Source organism: Centropristis striata, chromosome 7 (assembly GCF_030273125.1).
Source record: "Centropristis striata isolate RG_2023a ecotype Rhode Island chromosome 7, C.striata_1.0, whole genome shotgun sequence".
Taxonomy (NCBI): Eukaryota; Metazoa; Chordata; class Actinopteri; order Perciformes; family Serranidae; genus Centropristis; species Centropristis striata.
The window spans coordinates 14,488,205-14,506,222 of NC_081523.1; the positions used below are offsets into that span (position 1 = coordinate 14,488,205).

At 39.8% G+C, this 18,018-nt stretch overlaps 4 protein-coding genes across 10 annotated transcripts in view; 2 read left to right on the forward strand and 2 right to left on the reverse strand.

The window, feature by feature from the left end:
* The first annotated feature begins 807 nt into the window (after positions 1-807).
* Positions 808-5,208, forward strand: lysmd3 (LysM, putative peptidoglycan-binding, domain containing 3). The gene is made up of 3 exons (XM_059337634.1): positions 808-956; positions 2,785-3,059; positions 3,386-5,208. The coding sequence occupies exons 2-3, from the start codon at positions 2,793-2,795 to the stop codon at positions 4,085-4,087; spliced, it is 969 nt and encodes a 322-aa protein (XP_059193617.1). The 5' UTR covers positions 808-956; positions 2,785-2,792; the 3' UTR covers positions 4,088-5,208.
* On the reverse strand, positions 4,740-9,765 carry polr3g (polymerase (RNA) III (DNA directed) polypeptide G). Its single transcript, XM_059337636.1, has 8 exons — positions 9,464-9,765; positions 9,163-9,294; positions 6,879-7,008; positions 6,011-6,076; positions 5,871-5,930; positions 5,735-5,799; positions 5,394-5,522; positions 4,740-5,312 (listed from the first exon to the last, which is right to left on the reverse strand). Exons 2-8 carry the CDS (start codon positions 9,271-9,273, stop codon positions 5,223-5,225), a joined length of 651 nt encoding a protein of 216 aa, XP_059193619.1. The 5' UTR covers positions 9,274-9,294; positions 9,464-9,765; the 3' UTR covers positions 4,740-5,222.
* A 142-nt stretch (positions 9,766-9,907) lies between these two features.
* On the forward strand, positions 9,908-13,001 carry mblac2 (metallo-beta-lactamase domain containing 2). Its single transcript, XM_059337107.1, has 3 exons — positions 9,908-10,456; positions 11,787-12,001; positions 12,338-13,001. The coding sequence occupies exons 1-3, from the start codon at positions 10,015-10,017 to the stop codon at positions 12,500-12,502; spliced, it is 822 nt and encodes a 273-aa protein (XP_059193090.1). The 5' UTR covers positions 9,908-10,014; the 3' UTR covers positions 12,503-13,001.
* A 1,082-nt stretch (positions 13,002-14,083) lies between these two features.
* rtkna (rhotekin a) overlaps positions 14,084-18,018 on the reverse strand; it is a 71,589-nt gene continuing 67,654 nt past the window's right edge. For 5 of the 7 annotated variants that reach the window (XM_059337099.1, XM_059337098.1, XM_059337100.1 and 2 more), the window contains exon 11: positions 14,084-16,207. In XM_059337099.1, the coding sequence (XP_059193082.1) occupies positions 15,492-16,207 (716 nt within the window). In that variant the 3' untranslated portion in view covers positions 14,084-15,491. The remainder of the gene's footprint in view (positions 16,208-18,018) is intronic. The other 2 variants (XM_059337103.1, XM_059337105.1) reach the window with 2 other exon arrangements.

Genomic DNA, 18,018 nt, shown 5'->3' on the forward strand with positions numbered 1-18,018 from the left:
TTTTTGGTGGATAGGTATGAGACACTAAGAATGTTAGATAAATAATTTCTCCGCATCACAGAAGACACATTTACTATCCATATCCATAAACTTAGATAGCATTGCATTGCAAGGCTAGATTTTGTGTAAAATGTTAAAGTGTATTTCTTTAATGTTATTAGAGAAGCAAAATGTATAAGGTAGTAACCACACTTTCTTCCAGTCAACATAATCAAATAACTCATTCCAGTAGAACCCTAACCCTCTAGGAGAACTTTATTTTTTATTTTATTTTTTTTATATCAAACAGCAATACAATGCACAGTTACAAAGAAGAAGAAACGAGTTACAGGAAGATAAACAATGAAAAAAAATAGAAGTGAATAATATTAAAATAAAATAAAATAGAAGAATAATTAAATGGAAAAGAATGAAACAAAAACAAATAAATAAATAATAAAATAAACAGGCGCAAGATTACATGTTAAAGACAAACGCAGTGCATATGTTAGCAGTCTTCACAGCTTTTTTGTTTTGTAGACAGGAGAGAGTTGAGATATACTATTCAACCTCTGACTTCAACAAAATAAATTTGTTTTTTTACTTGAATAATAATAATAATAATAATAATAATAATAATAATAATAATAATAATAATAATGCAAAGTAAAACCAGTAAAAAATATTTGTGTTAATAAACGAGGCAATGTCCTTCCAGAGTTTGTATGTGAATTCACAAGACCAAAAATAAATGTTTCAGGATGCAGATCACAAAAACCGAGTGAGGACAGTTGTCGGAGGCGTCAGCGGTGACGTCATTGCGTAAACATTCTGTGGACGTGGCGTGAGTGGTAGCAAGGCAACAGTGGCTAGCAGGTAGCAGACTGACGAGCAGAGGGAAGGTGAGACCGAAGATAATCCAGTGGAAGTATGGATATTATCCAGGTCGACTGATTGATCGGTGTTCACCTTCACAGGTAAAGGTTATTGTTGACGACTTTCTCCGAAATATACTTCATCACAGGGGACAACTCACCGATACTTCATAACATAGGTGGACGCGAGTTAGCACTAGCCTATTAGCTTATGCAAACGGTTCTTAGTTTGCTAACTGTGTCCTGTACATCTTACTCTTATCAGTACAAGACCAACCTGACAGTTCACTTAAGCCTTTGATTTAGTGATTACACTACAATAATTATTCCTGTTACACAACAATATGCACTGACTTGTGTGTGGTGAGAGAGACTGGGGTGTAGCATTAGCTATGTTGTATTCATAGCTAATTTATTAGTTCAATAGTAAGTTAGCTAACTTGAATTGTTATAGCCACAGTCACGTTAAATCTTGTAAGCTCAGTTTGTTAATCACACCCCTGCGTGCTTGATAAGGAAAACAAGTGTAAGAGTGCATATACCCAACGCCATAAATCGTAAGTTAGCTGCTAACTTTAAGCTATCATTACCTCACGTTTAAAGTAGCCGGTAATCAGGAATGAAGCCTACTTTGGCCACAGCGGTTACATCACAGCGTTGATAGCGGGATAGGTAGGTAACGTTATCTGACAGCGGTGTTCCCATGGCTGTACACCAACTCATTTTTCAAGTTTTGCAGGAAACTTCACCAAAACGGAAACATATGACATTTATTTATCATTTCACTCAAAAAGGATGTAGCAAATGATGGCTATTGGCATAGTAATAACACTGTGTGTAAATTATGTAACTTAAGAGAAATAAATGACTTAGGCAATTTTTTGAACATGCCTTTTGTGACTTAAGCAAGATATGGTAACACTTTATTTTGAAGGTGTCTAAGTAAGAGTCACACAAGCCTGTCAGAAAAATGACATGACAAGTATCATGAGCATTAATTTTACTTCAAAGTGTCATTAATGTTCATGACACATTCCATGTCATGTTTATGACGCGCTCATGTCACTCTTATGTAGACACCTTCAAAATACCATATCTTGCTTAAGTCACAAAGGCATGTTCAAAAAATTGCCTAAGTCACATTTTATTTTGACTTAGGCATAATAAATCTGCTTAAATCACACACTTGACATAGGCCATTATCTTAAAGGGGTAAAATAACATGATCTGATCAACTGAGGGTGTAGACGATTTTACCATAGGTGGCCGGCGTCATGAGGAGATGATTTAGGCAAAAAAACAAACAATTTTGACAAAAAATGACATGGGCGTTTATTTTAACAGTGTGACGACATTTTGCTTAACGTTGCAGAAATGATACCAAAACAGTGGACATTGACATCTGGAGGATTCAGCTTACAGCCTCTAACGTCACTTATCAAACTGCGAGAGCTCCAATCTTATCTAGCTTAACTCTAACATGAATGTCCCCACTGTCAGAGAGGTGGACTTTAGTCTGTTATTTAGTGTGCTGAACAAACCCAGAAACAGATCTGCACTGCTGCATACACCTGTTAATTGCAGGTTTCAGAGTTTTGTGGTCATCAAGTGAACAAAGGCCAACCTTCCTTTAGTTTTTTATATGTATGGTTTAATTGATTATAATTCTAAGTTTATCTGAAACAGTGAGATGACATTGATAGTTGTAATGGTAAAAAGAGATAAAGAAGCTCACTGTAATTCCCCCAAGTAGTTAAAACTGGTGAAAACTATTAAATCATAGTCAATTGCATGTAAGCATTGTTAAAAATGAGCATTTAGTCAACATCAGTGAAGCAGCTTATTGCTTCAAACAAGTTTTCCTTGTTTTTTTCCTTAAGGGTAAAGCATACATTGGTACTCAAGCCTGTTTCTGCTCTTCCCAATGCAGTGAACAAAATGTCCAGCATGAGCCAGCACTATGGGTTCCAGTCAGCCACCATGGTGCAGCCTGCCAATGGGGGTCATGCCTATCTGTTTGGGAACAATGGCTCAGAGAATGACCTGTCAGAGGAGGATGGAGAGAGCTATGAGCTGCGGCCACGTGGTAGAGAGAGACTGCGGAGGAGCACCTCTAGAGAAAGGATGGACGATATTATCTACCTGACCAGAGATATCCAGGAGGGTGACACCCTGAACAGCATTTCCCTGCAGTACCACTGCTCAGTATGTTTGTGCTCAGATCTGTATTGTGTACATGTCTGTCAGTGAGTCCGTCCTTCTTAAGCTCCTTGGAGATTATCTACTTAAATCTTCATTTTCATATTTAAGGAGACTTTTCCTACATAACACACATACACAACCATTGACTACACCTTACAATTACTTTTGGATTATTTAACTAACCATTCGTCTGTAATTAATGACACGCCCAACACTGGTTAACAGAGTCGCAACTTTAAGTTTGACACTTCTAACCAACAGTCTCATGTATTGTTTGAATTGATGTTACTGTTATGAAAAAATGTATATTTCTTCTGTGTCTTTCCTAGGTGGCTGATTTAAAGCGTGCAAACAGCCTCTTGACAGAGCAGGACTTCTTTGCCCTGCGCTCAGTAAAGATTCCTGTGAGGCGCTTTAGTGTCCTCACTGAGACTCACAGCACTGCACCTCTCAAATCTGCCTCCCCCTCAGGTGCCAGGCGTCTGCCCCAGATCTCACCCATTACCTCTCTCCCTACTGAGTCCTCCACAGACTCCTCTTCTTCCACAGACAGTGTGGAAGGATTTCTCCTGGAGAAGGACAAGGACATTGAGCGGCTGGTGAAATCCACGGGTCCGTCTCGGAGCAGCCTGAATGAGGTTGTGTCCACTTTAACACTACAGCAACAGCAGCCACTGTTAGGAGAAGTGGAGTATAAACCAGTACAGAGAAAGGACCCTTATTATGGGGCAGACTGGGGCATGAGGTGGTCAACAGCTGTGGCAATCATGCTGGTTGTTGGAATTGTCACACCTGTGTTTTATCTGCTGTACTATGAAGTGCTCATGAAAGCTGACGTCAGCCATCATAGTGGTCCTACAGCATCTCATGGCGACATGTCTCACGAACATCACCATCATTCGGACCATCCTAATGGAGGAGACAACCATGCAGGAGCTGGACCTGGAAACCTTGTTAAAAATGTGGATCCACATGGACCCGGTGTGGATAACGCAGGAGCTGGTGAACACGGAGGGCATGAGAAAACATAACAAGGGATTTTAACTTCACATATGAATTGCTAACTCAGAGACCTTATAAAACTGGGCAGTTCCGATTGTTGTGTAGTTTTTATAGACTAAATACATCAATGCAATCTGTCTGGCAGGGACGGTCACTTTATATCGGGAACAGCCTTTTTTTTTTTCTTTATGTATATGGTTGAGAGGAGGAATAAGGGTGTGGCCAGTCACTTTGTGTCTGTCCATTTATAGTTGGAGTATCAGTGGGCTAAATCAATTTGGCTGTACTATTTTTGAAATGGTGGATACTTTTTAAAATGATGTGTGATCAGTGTAGCAATATAATTGAGAGGATGTTTTATCATTTATGCTGCTGCTGCATTTTAGTAAGCTACACAAACTATTCAAGGAGCTCAAAAAGAGACAGCTACACTCTATCCTATTTCTGTTTATTTACTGATTCTCTAATGAGAATCATTAATTCTGTGGATTTGGTTTTGTTCAAACTATTGTTTGCCATTTTAGAAATAGTGTATTTTCCAATTGTCGGGATGTACAATTATTGCCATTTAGATTAATATAGAATTAATTTATTTCTGTTGAACAATAGCCTTTACTTAAACTATCAGTATTTGGGTTGCTTTTTAAATTATATTTCTGAATTGCCATAAAAATTGCTTGAATTTTTCTTTCCTTTAGCTTGCCTGAAGAGAACTGCATTTTTTTTTCTGAGAGCATGCTGACAAATGGGAAATGCACACAATTCCCACAATGACTCATGTAATTATGTGAGATTTTAGACTTTGTTATATAGCCCTTTTATTTTATGACCGTGTTCACTTGATACTTTATGAAAAAAGCATTACATGTTATTGACAGTATGTGCCTTTCAACCTGTGGAAATGTGCCACGGGCTGGAAAATAAATACATCTATTTTGAATAAATTATTGCCAGTGCGCACATAGCTTGGCATTTCTTATTTACATTAGTCTTTAAAGGAAAGCTTGTCACTCAGGTTCACAACCAAAATAAAGCTCAAAAACAAACAAAACTATAACTCTGCTTAACATCTTTCCCAACATATCTACATATTTAACCAGCAGGAACAATCTCATAATGATTGTTTACTTCAACAGTCAGTTTGCAAGGTGGAGTCACACTGTGTCAGTATGTTGCTTCGCCGTCCATATTGTCATCACTGCCTGCACCGAAATCTTCGCCATTGTCAAAATAGCTTTCAATGTAGTCGTTTTCCTACAGGGAAACAGGAAGTAAAATATTAACTTATGCAAGAGGAATCTGCAAACAACTTTCAGGTACAACCTGTAATCTTACCTCTTCAATATCCTCTTCTTCATACTCTTCTGCTTCAATTTCCTCTTCCTCCCCCTCCTTATTCTTTGTTTTATTTTCGGCCTCATCATCAGATTTTTCAGGGTTCCCGTCATCTTTCTTTGCCAGTTCCTGAATAAAAAAGCATTAACATTAAATTATTTATGTAAAACATTTTCTAGTTGAGGACATACATAGTTCCTGGTTAAATACATATACATCTTGAGCTCATACTGCACCAACTTAACACCTTCATGAATTGGTTATTTGGTAAATGACATCAAGAGAAAATTGACAGTACATGTAATGCAGAGGTTAAACAAAACAAGTGAGAAAAAGCTTACCTCTAATTTATTCAGCATAGCTTCTGTGTCCTTCTTAGATATCTTCACAATTTTCTTCTTTGGGGCTGTTGGATTTAAGCACAATTTAATGGCCATTGAATCGCATCATATTCCTTACATAATGACTTCTAAATACCTGGTTTAGCACGAGGTTTTTTCTTTTGTGGCATCAATTCTTTTGGGAGGTGGTTCCAATCTAAAATATTAATTAAATATTACTTTCCTCCTTTTCCCCTGAATTTGCTGTAAGTATATGACAGTGTGTTATGCAAGTACCTGGGGTCCACTCGTCATGCTCCATCTGACTTTGCCTCAGGTATCTTTCTGTGTATCTCTCCACTTCTGTTTAATGTAAACAAGACAAAGTTCTGTTTCATAACACTCTCAAACAAGTCAATTCACTTACATCAGAAGTGTATCAACACAAACCACTACTCCTGATTCTGAGCCACAATGATAAATCATAGTCTTAGGCAGGTGTGAGAAAATGATCAACATTGATGCTAGTTTGAAGGCAAAGGGTTGTCACACCAAATATTGATTTGATTTATATTTGTATTCTCTTCACCCACTTTGCTTTTTGTTAATTAATAAAAATAAACGTAATATTTCTATTTTTGAAAGCATTCTTTTTTCGCAGCATTTTTTCACACCTGCCTAAACCTCTTGCACAGTTCTGTATGTATGTGTATATATATATATATATATATATATACTCTTGTATTAGTACGAAATAAACATTTATAGACCTCATTCATCAAGTTCTATCCCATTGTGATAACAATTAGCATATTATTTGTGAATACAAAGCGCCTTATTTGTGCATGTGACAAAATTAAGGATCATTGAGAAAACTTAATCTACTGCTTATCATGGATGTATTGAGGTCATTGCTGAATAAGGGAACAATAAAGGACCCTATCAGGCCAGACCATAGAAATTATACTAGAAACTGCTGGATGAGGCAATAGCTGTAACCCAATATTCTGAAATATAAATGCCCTTCTCTCCTTTTCCCAGATATGAAACTGATTAAATGTCTCAGTTCCTAAGTGCTGCATTATCTTCCCTCTCAGCAGCCAATCGTCCTGCCATAACACTTCTGTCAGATGTCAGGTTTCTAATGCACTACAAGCCTCCTCACCTCCTTTGTTGGAATGAGTTTTGATGTTGTGTGGTAGCCGTTGCATCGTTCCCCTCATCTCCTGTTTTAAGGCCAACATGTAGTCCTCATCCTCACCAGCTTTCAGCGGCACTGGCTTAAAGTCTGTGTTCTGGAGGAGGATAGATAGTATAAGGGAGATAATACCAATTAGGTACTTTTTCACTGGTAGATTTGTTGGCCTTTGGTTTGTCACATCTGTTCCTACATTATGGAGAAAAAGCCATTGTAAATTTGTACAGTTATTGATGCAGTTTTAGTTATACCTTTAATTTTTTTTTTTCAACAGATTACATTTCAGTTAGAAGTGATATTGGTGTAAAACAACTTTTGTTTACAGTAAAAGAGAGGATGTGAAGATAATTGAAATGCAATTCAAACTGAATTCAACCTGCACCCACAGCACTTTTGGTGCAAATAATAAAAAGCTATCTCAAAATACTGGGTGATTAGTAAACAATAAAGTTAATAAAATGTGTGTTCAGCTGACAGGACTTGAACAAACATGCAGAAATTCTTGATGTCAAGCACAAAACTTTCCAGGGTGGCCACAAGGCATTAGCGATAAATCTCTGTACATTACTCGAGGGCTGAATACCATTCTTAGTATGGATGGAAAGTCCTGTCTAACACGTCAGTCCAATTCTCCTATAGGTGTTCAACTGGGTTGAGATCTGGAGACCACTCCCATCAGGATGCAAATGTTTCATCATAGGATAAAGATGATCACTCAGAAAACAAACAGATTACATTTTGGTTTAAACTGATATTAGTGCAATTACATTTGTTGTTTCCAGTTTTAAAAAAGTAAAGTGATATAATACCAAATCGATCATACACTTTAAGTGAAAGAAAGGATGTCAGGGTATTTAAAATGCAAACTGGATTCCAATCTGTAAAGTATTGGCACACAGTGCTTTTGGTACACATAATAGATTAGAATTCATTCGATTAGATTCAACTTTATTGCCATTGAACAGAGTACAAGTACTAAGTCAATGAAATGCAGTTTAGCATCTAACCAGAAGTGCAGAGTAGTAAAGTGCAAGGGTATGTACATATGAACAGACTATATAAATATAGTGCAGGTATGAATTGGATTTGCTTTAGGATATATACAGTGAATGAATATGTTATATAAATATATACAGTAAAGAATGTACAGTATAGCAGCAGTGCAGGTGGATGAATGGATGATAATAAATAGTCATTAATATGGACAGTTTACAGAACAGTAGGTGGGTCACCTCTGTGTAGAGTTCAACAGGGTGACAGCTGAGGGGAAAAAGCTTTCCTGAACCTGCTGGATAATAAAATGCTATTATTTTATGTTATTAAAATGTGTGTTCAGCTGACAGCAGGACGACTGGTTGCCAGGATGGCCACAAGGCATCAGTTATAAGTCTATGTACATTACTAGAGGGTTGAATAACATTCTTCTAAAAGATAACATTATGGATGGAAAGTCTTGTTTGACACGTCGGTCCAAATTCTCCTATAGGTGTTCAACTAGGATGAGACCTGGAGACCACTCCCATCAGGATGCAAATGTTTCATAACAGGATGAAGATGATCACTCAGAAAACCAACTAGGCATGCTCAGCGTTATAATATTTACTACGGTGCATGACATGAGTGTTAACTGCTTAAACGTAGAATGCAGTACACCCGTGTGGAAGCACATGAATTTGTTATATTCAATCACTCATTGTATTCATATACCACTTAATCACAATGTTATGGTTGGTCTTGAGTAGGCCTTTGTGTAAAATCTAATCAAGCTGTCAAGTGGTGTGATGGGTGTAATATACTTGAAGGGCTTTTGAATGCAGGAATGTATGAGGAAGAGGTCTCAGTACCTGACCGAAACACCCTCAGGCAACTTACATACTACAAACTTTCTTTGTTCTAGGATGATGCTCTAAGAAGAGGGACTTAATTGGATGTTGTTTTAAATAGATACAGGCTCTTAACATTACACTGAACAATATTCTTTTAGATTTTATTCACGCAAATAAAAATAAGATCACTTTTCATAGTTTTTACTTTTGTTTGAATATATGCTAATATATCCTTTATTTAGAAAAGTCTACTTTTGAAATGCCATGCATACATCTCTCTATATGTCAGCAATACTTTGAATTCCACCATTCCTGAAATGCTGTACCGTCAATACTTTGAGGAGTTAAATGTGGTTGTAATGTACAGCACTGTAACATTTCATCATCAGGGATGTGTGGTGTGTGTGAGAGTGTTCGGTACTTACTGGAAACAACGGGGTGGGCCCCACCCTGGCTTCTGGCATGCTGCCCCTGCCGATGCCCAGAGCCTCAATGTTGAAGGTGAAGGCACCCACTCCACGACCCTTGCCTGCCATGACTGCAAGCCTCCTCTGTACCTGCAGCAGAGACCACATGTCTTCAGTTAACTTCACTGTCAAACACGTGCACACACAAGTTACAGCGCCTTTCATCGCTTTTTGTCTGACTTTACCAGCCATGAAGCGTTGGTCAGCATTGAAATACTACACCAGAGATTCGATACATAGAATAAGTTGTTATACTCACTATGGGACCGTTAGTAATTTGGTCCTAATGTGGAAACGTATTTCAGTGCTATTCTGTGGCATTTAGCCTTTTAGCCTTTACTACGTCTCCATGTTTTAACTTTTCCAGTTTACTTCTCATTTACATTCAGCTACTCAGTTTTATCTGTTGTTCGGCACATAAACGAACTCTTCAGATTACTAAATTTACAGCTAAAAGTAATAAAGATTTGCACGGCTTTGCTACAACCGGCGTGGAAACACAGTCACGCTACACTCAGCACTATGCATAAAAAGTGGCTTTTACTCGCGCCGCCCCTGCGTGACATTTGAGAAGGCGGGGTTTATTCAAAGCCAATAGAGTAGCGCGCTTTGTGTTGTGGTCACTCGGCTATTCGTCCAATAAAAGAAGGCTCTCCTCCCACAAGGGTGTGTCGCACACCCCCACCGCCTCAACCCTAATGAAAACATCTCACCTTCGCCTGGAAGGTTAGTTAAAACCTTAGCGCAGTAAAAGCACTCACTTAAGCCCATTACCCGCCTCTGGTTACTTCGACCAGTGCATGAACTGGGATGTCTGCAGCCGACTGGTATGCTCACAAATCGCTCGGAGAGGGAGTGTTCTGGATCCAGGAGCGGTTCTTCGATGCAGCGAACCGGTGCAACATCTGGTTGATCCGGGGCTCACACCAGGATGTGATAATTGACACTGGTCTGGGCTTGAGGAGCTTGCCTGAATACATCGAGATGAACAGGCTGCTCGGTGACGACCCGCAGAGGAAGAACCCGCTGCTGGCCATCGCCACCCACGCCCACTTCGACCATACCGGTGGTCTTCATCAGTTCGAAAATGTCGCTATCCACAGCTCCGAGGCCGAGGCTATGGCCAACGGTGACAACTACGAGATGGTTACCTTGCTTACTGACAAACAGATAACCGAGTCTCCCAGTCCAGGATGGAAGGCAAAGGACTACAAAGTCAAAGCTGTGCAGCCAACACACATACTACAGGAGGGTAAGTAGGACATGTGATGTTGTTTTGTGGGGGAGTGAATGTGTGATCAAAGACCAGGTCATAAGGTCTAAACACATCTGCTTTGTGTTAAACCTCATAGTCGATACCATTAGACGCTGTAGGCTACAATGGGCAAGTATGGACACAGTAGCCATACCTTGCACATTCTGTCCTAAACGGATTCCTTTGCATCACCCTGTGGAGCTTTCTCTGTCCAAAGTATATGGTAGAAAATTGTCTTGGGAAAGGAATGCAGAAAAACATACTCCTTAGCATGTAAGGGCGCAACACATATGTAGTCGTGAGGCACTTTATGGGGAGAGGGGCCGTGCTTTCAAAATTCCAAACGTATATAGGCCTTATGGGTGGTGACAAAGCTCGTGTTACAGAGGAGGCTGTTTTTGGTTAAACAGGATGACAATATGAAGAGAGGAGCATGCAGGGCAAACACAAAGACTATAGTGTGTTTCTATAAGGGAGGAAGCACATAGCTCATGTCATCATGTTACACAGCAGGTGTCCGGCTAATACAGGTTTACCTGTAACATGATATGTGACATGGGATATATAGCATGACGTGCAATGCAAAGAAGGCAGACAGGTGATTTTTCACTCCTAGCAAGATGTATTGTTTATGAGGAAATCTGTGACAAGAAGAAATCATCTGTTTCCTTGGATGCTGCTTTGATCATTCTCTATCTGCTCCTTGAAGAGCATCTTTACATCAAGACAGTGTACTGATGACTCTGTAACGTCAAAGAAAGAGATAAGAAGAGAATGCAAAGTTGGGTCACACTTATGGAAAGTACCCTGTGGAGTATGGAAAAAAAAACACTGCACTGATTCAGTCATAACCCACATCACAGTACAGATAAACACAATAAAATCCCAATCAAACTGTAGATTTTCAATCATTTCATTGTAGTTTTTGTGCATTTGTTCCTCAGCTTTACCTGTTAGCATCTTTAGTATTCTTACAGAGTGTAACTTCTGCACCATCAGTCAATGCATGGACTTGTTCTGCTGTGTCAGAGCCACTGCTGCAGTGCAGCTGGAATATCTCATGGCTTGGTGTTTCAGTTTCAGCCTTCTGCCACACTGAGTGAATCATTACTGGTCTGGGCCAAATCAAATATATCCTAAATGTCCTGGACTGTGCACATCATACTGATAAGAGCTGACATGTGGGAAACAAATATAATAATAACCCTGGTTCAATTTCAGCTAAATCATGAGGAACTCAAAGGTTTAGTTTGAATGTAAGCCTGGGAGTGGGATGTGTATGGACTTAAAGATACACATTTTTATTGTATTTGTGTTTTCTGTCTAGGTGATGTGATCAACCTGGGTGACAGACAGCTGAGCGTGCTCCACATGCCTGGTCACTCTCGGGGCAGCATCTGCCTCCTTGACCGTGAGAAGAAGTTGCTTTTCTCTGGCGATGTCATGTATGACGGCCCAGTTATTGATTTCCTACCCTACAGCCATGTCAGTGACTACATCAGCACTTGTGAGCGCCTGGTGGGGCTGTGCGAGAGCGAACAGGTAACATGAAAACACACCAGAGGATAGCCTTACCATTGTCTAAAATCTGTAGGATGATTCATAATGAAAAATGTAATGCTTCTATTACAATGCTTTTTTAGGTGACTTTCAACATCCTCAGAGACAATGGGATTTTTGAATTTACAAACAATAGTGTTTCCTAGAAAATGTTTATTAAGAAATGGAAAAGATAATTAAGTAATCGCTGATTGATCTAAATCAAAAGATTTAGCAGATTTTGTTTTTAAGCTGAACATAATAGTTATCTGGACATTTGGAATTGTTGTAGCATGTACTATACATACCTTTTAAAAATGTTTAACATTCTTTAAACAGGTTGACCAAGTCCTCCCAGGACACTACGCTGCCTTTGGGGCGAAGCAGCTGACCCATCTTGCAAACACATATGTCGCCAGTGCTCAAAGCTGTGCTGGCAAGTTTTCCACATTTGCCAAGGGTTCTCTGTCTAACATGATGCTGCGTCTGTATTACCCACGCTAATCGCTAATCAGAGGGCATACTGGAGCTGTATGGAGCACACGTGAACAAAGATATTTCTATATCTCTGACTTTATGTAACATTGTTCATTTACTTATGTAATCCAACTGAATTGCTAAAATTTGTGTAAAAAGCAGTCATTGGGTTACATAAGTCAATAATCACCATCTTATAAAGCATACAACATAATCTATATATATATGTATATCTAGTGGGATTGTGTGCTATACTTATCAATATGTATTTGGTGGTTGGAATATGATTCTGTGTGAATTTTATACTTTTAGCAGTTGTGAAATTATAATAGCACAACAATGGTACAACCCTGCACTGCAAACCGAAAGCAGTCAGTATGGCCATAGTATTTCTCTATGCATTTTACAATGCTCAGTGAAGACTCCGTGTCAACTACCTCTTAAGTTTGTAACAGTGCTTTGTACTATTGACAAATCAAAGGCTTTGGTATTGAAAAATTGACAATAAAGCCTCTGTTATACCTGTCTTTCTTGATGCATCAGTGTGGAATTTCATCTTCAGTTGTTCACAAAAGAAAGGATCTCCTGTGGGATTTAGCTGCTTGATGGAGAAATATAGGACTAGATAGAATATGATCCATCATATGCTCAGAGTGCAGAGCTATATAATCTGACAGAAATATCTCCCAAAAGTGTATGTGGTGTAAAAGAAAAAGTTTCCCATTGCCTACTTGTATATATGGAATAAAAACACAGTACCTATTTGACCTGTTAAAACTAATATCAGGAATGTATTTATACATCAGTTACAATGTAAGACAGGAATAACTATTTCAGCTTACAAGTCTTACTATTTACAGATTTACACGTTATATAGAGTTCAAAAGATTGTATTTCACGACAAAAAACATTGATTTGTGAAGGAAGAGTCAATTGTGTATTGATAAAACATTTATTATAATTAATGTTATATTATTTAAACATGAGATTTCCACATTTCTCACTTTATGTTTGCCTTCTAGGACGGCGTACATGCAGAACACAAAGCTTCCTAACGCGAGGAACTCTTGCAAGGTTATAACATTCAATGTTATCTATCCATTAAAGATCTGCACATCATCTGTTAACATTATGATAATCAGGTATCAATATAGCTGCATTTATAACAAAATCAATAATGTAACAAAAGACATAGAGAGGAGGTTTATTTGTTAACTTATAAAAATTAATTTACAGTAACAAATGCTATTTTCAAACATTTGACAGTTTTAATTCTTAGTTAAAATGGTCGCCCGAGTTGTGAGCCCCAAGATGGAAACTGTTACCAAAATAAAATCCACTGTAAAAAATACAGACAAAGAATAAGGTCCTGTTTTATAAAGTGAGTTCACCAAATAAACCAGGCCTATTTAGCTTAGTCTGACTGACTTTCAGCTGATAAAGTTCCATAAAACAGATTCAACATAGTTCAAGCGGAGTAAATATGGCAACTTATTTTGAAAAACTATGTGAATTTTCTGTATGAAACCAAATCCACTGAAAATGAGTCCAAGTAACAAAACAAAACAAACGCCTGGATTCTTCTGTAAACTTGCTTTTTGGAACAGGTCCAAACAGGTTTTACTGCACTGACTGACACAGACTCTTCTATAAGATTTGTTTTCACATGGAAGCCTTGAGACAGATGATTGTTTTCGTACATAAGTTACATCATTAAATACACAAATGGCCGCGTAAACAAACCATTTTATTATTTTTCTTACTATCATGAACTAATGGGGGCCAGGGGCTAGAAAGTTTCCTTAAATATAGCCATCATAAATTAATTTCTAAGAAAGGTTTCTGTGTTGCATGATATTTCATTGGTGGATGTTTCACATTTTGTTGGAAATCCTATAACCAGGAACCACAATTCTTAATTAATTTCCACAATCCTAGAGTGTAGCAGAATTATAAGAATTGGGTTTTAAATAATACTTAAGCTTTGGTTAATTTCAGCTTATTCTAGGGTTTGTTCTAAGGATCTACTAAAACCTACTTCTGATGACAGCCTGTCAGTAGTGTGAAGATAAATGTTTGAAACGTGTTAAGACCAGAGCACAGATTTTTACCCTGAAAAGATCACAGTAATAACCAGTACAGTATGTAGGAGCACTTGCATAAAGTTAAGCTTTCACCAGATTCATTGCTGAAATGATCTCAAGTAGTTCAACATTTTAACTGTAAGTCAAATCATGCAAAAAACAAAACGGTGCATAGTAATTTTGGGAGACCCACAAAGATCAGGTCTGTTGTATGAATAATTAGATGCGTACACTGAAGTAGATATCACAGTACAGACTACAGACACCAACACTTCCCTCCACACTTAACAGTTTCTAACATTTGAAAACTCTTGAATGATTATACCATATGTTCATCTTGCATGTTCATCTTGCCACATGCTCACCGGCTTTCATAGCATAAACACCACAAACCTTTATTTATAAAATACAGATCGGAAACATCCAGTCAAAATACTGCTAGTGCATTAATAGAGATGATTTTGAGTGTTTGAGTGGCCAGAAAGGCTGATGAGGAAAGGACAGAACAAAACCTTTTATAGTGTCAGAATTAGACACGAAGGACAGACAGTAGTCCCAGTGTGGTGCGTTTATCCAGTCATTAGCATCACTATCTCCCAAGCAGCATGACCATAGGCATTTCTCCAAGCAAGCAGAGTACCTCCCATTTAGTTTTGGACCATCTACAAAATGTTGCAACCCAGCAAAGTGCAGAGTCGCCTGCAGTGATTGTCACCAGTCCTTTGTGTTAGAAGACATTCCAGTTTACCCCAGGAGGTTCTTCAATCATCTGCCCTCCATCAGGACGCAGGTTAGAGGCAGCTTATCTTCCTCAGAGATTGTGGTGATTGCACACTGCCTGAGGTGGGTTCACATATGTTAAGCCAGTCAAACCACTGTTTAAAGCATTCCTGCTTTGAGGCCAGCGATACATACATGTCAGGCAAGCACGCTCACACCTGGCTTTGGAGCCAGTTGCGAGGATCAAGTCTTGCCCTGAGATTCCTGAGGCTGCGTCGAGCCGGGGAGGGCCTTGAGAAGGGGGCTCCCTCAGATGACTCGGGGCTGTGGCTGCCCTCGCTGTTGCTTGAGCTGTTGCTGGAAGTGGAGCTGGAGCAGGAGAGTGTGGTCTGTGTGCTGCGCTGTGACCGAGGTGAACGGGAGGAGATGGGGAGCGGGGCGAGCAGCGAGGAGGAAGGAGGCTGGCAGGGGCACTGGAGGGCCCCAGGTCCTCCGTACCCCCTCCCTCGAAGGGTGCTGAGCTTAGCATCCAGTGACAGAGTGCGTGGCCTCAGACGGGAGGGGGACGATGACAAGAGAGAGAAGTTAGAAGAAGGCTCAGGCCAGCCGTAGCGGTGAGAGCAGGGACTGGTGCTGCAGTGGCTGTCGCTGTCTGAGGTCAGGCTTGCATCTGAGGACAGCAGACTAAGCTGTGGGCAGCGGTGAGGGCTCACAGGGCTCCGGGGCAGTCGGTGAGGGGTGAAGGGGCTGTGGCCAGAAAGGCGAGAAGTACAGGGACGGGGGCGGCCAGCGCTTTTGGGGTTGTTCTCCTCAAACACAGACATCCAGGTGGGGGAGGTGCCCAGCTGGCTGCGGAGCTCCAGCTCCTGCATCCTCCGAGCCAGGATGTCTGACACAGTGCTGCTGAGGTCATCAGATGACTCAATAACTGCAGGAGAGATGCAGCAAAATTTTGGGTTATTTGTCATAATCCCTGGTTCTTTGATAACAGAGTGTGGGGTTTCACTATGGGAATTGCTTAAGGCGTGACCAACTCCAGAAGCTCAGATAACACCACGTCTGCCTTTGACAGACGGGTTGAACAAAGTGCCCCGCCCCCCTTTTATTATGACAGTCGACTGCCCTAACCAGGTTGTTCTTAATGGTTTCTTTCCTTTACTATGCAATGAGGGAATTGTTGGTGAAACACCTCACTCTCTGACCAAAGAATGCAGCGAATAAGGTATTTCAGCTCTATAAACACTGCCATTAACTCATAATATATGTAAGCAGGACCTAACTCCACTGGCCAAATGCTACTGAAGGTCACTATCCATTCCCTTAAGGAAGTATCGTCTTTATGACAACACTATCCGGTACCACACACTTTGGGGACATCGTTACCAGACAACGAAGATGACGTCGTGGGCATAGTTTTAATGAGGCCACCCATCTCTATACATCCCTCATCATAACGAGCCCTAGCCCCAGCTGGAAGCAAACCAAGCGTTGTATGAATTAACGCTATTCTCTCCTCTGAGATAGTGACCCAATACATCAGGGAGTTTACATTGAGAGCCAGGTAAACAATGCATACACTCGGTCGTAATCGGCTTGTAATCTGATGCTGCTGTTCTTTAACAGAGACAGCACTGCTACCACACCCTTGCTGAACACCTGAGGGGCCAAAGGCAATCGGATCTACTGACAAAGCACCTTGTGTGTTGACATTCAGAGTGTGCTGTTTAAGTTTAATACATGAAGATCTAAAATAGGACAGAGAGCAGATCACCCTTGAAATTCCTCATTCCTCATTCCCAAGAAAGGGTGGAAGCAGGAGAAAAACCTGTGCTGACTCTCTTCATTCAGGATCACTCTAACTGCTCTTTTGTGTAAAAGAGAGGTCTTGTAACAGCTTCTCTGTCTGCTACTGAATCTAAAAAAAGTTGAACCTTGGTGGTTTCATAGTAACTTGCTGTATGTATCCCTGAGAAACTGACACCAGGACCCAGGGGTGAATTGTGCATGCATGTCAGTTCTCTACCTGTGCAACCTGAAGCTCTGCTGTACTGTCTCTCTTACTGTAGTTAAGGAGAGACAAACCTCCGGAGGGGTGCGAGCTCCAGCCTGAGGGGAGGGAAGAGGAATTACTCTTTTCCCTTAGACAGTTTAACTTGTTTTAAACCAGCTTTATCAATTTTTGTTGTGTGTAATTCACCCTCGGCGGTGAGACTGGATTCAAATATACTGACTTTATTTCTTTTAATATGGGGATAGGAACTAGTGTATTTGTTGACACTTGCGGGAGAAATGTTTGGTAATACTGAGTGACTGACGTCATTTCACTGGAGCTTCCGTAGCAGGGCAGGCCGAGTGATTCCCATAGTGAAACCATGACTAAGGTTTGAAAAATGCCTTACCATTATACTGCTTCAAGTTGCTGTTTGAATCCGGTTTTTCAGGTTTTTAATATTTGATATATGAACTGGTAATACAGTTTAATTAACGAATAATTCAAATTATGTTTATTCACCCTCTAAAGCCCAAAACCTCCCGCCGGGTGTGACAGGCATGTTTTGCATCTACTGTTTCTATATTCCCCTAAAACTGCTCAGGGTTCAGAGGATAATATCCTTTGAACTTCTTGAGGCAGGGATTAGAATAGCTTTAATGCAAAATTAATGAATACTTGTCTCACTGGAAGTATGGATTATGGATAGATTTAGAGACAGTTTTGCAGTTCATGAAATGTTACTTTGA

Excerpts from the sequence above, each read along its gene's own strand:
- mblac2 (XM_059337107.1), top strand. The coding sequence starts at position 10,015 with ATGTCTGCAGCCGACTGGTATGCTCACAAATCGCTCGGAGAGGGAGTG. Across the intron at positions 10,457-11,786 it reads AACACACATACTACAGGAGG|GTGATGTGATCAACCTGGGT; the intron begins GTAAGTAGGACA and ends TTTTCTGTCTAG. Across the intron at positions 12,002-12,337 it reads GGCTGTGCGAGAGCGAACAG|GTTGACCAAGTCCTCCCAGG; the intron begins GTAACATGAAAA and ends TTCTTTAAACAG.
- polr3g (XM_059337636.1), bottom strand. The coding sequence starts at position 9,273 with ATGGCAGGCAAGGGTCGTGGAGTGGGTGCCTTCACCTTCAACATTGAG. Across the intron at positions 5,800-5,870 it reads AAAACCTCGTGCTAAACCAG|CCCCAAAGAAGAAAATTGTG; the intron begins GTATTTAGAAGT and ends TAAATCCAACAG. Across the intron at positions 5,313-5,393 it reads AAGAAGAGGATATTGAAGAG|GAAAACGACTACATTGAAAG; the intron begins GTAAGATTACAG and ends GTTTCCCTGTAG.
- lysmd3 (XM_059337634.1), top strand. The coding sequence starts at position 2,793 with ATGTCCAGCATGAGCCAGCACTATGGGTTCCAGTCAGCCACCATGGTG. Across the intron at positions 3,060-3,385 it reads CCCTGCAGTACCACTGCTCA|GTGGCTGATTTAAAGCGTGC; the intron begins GTATGTTTGTGC and ends TGTCTTTCCTAG.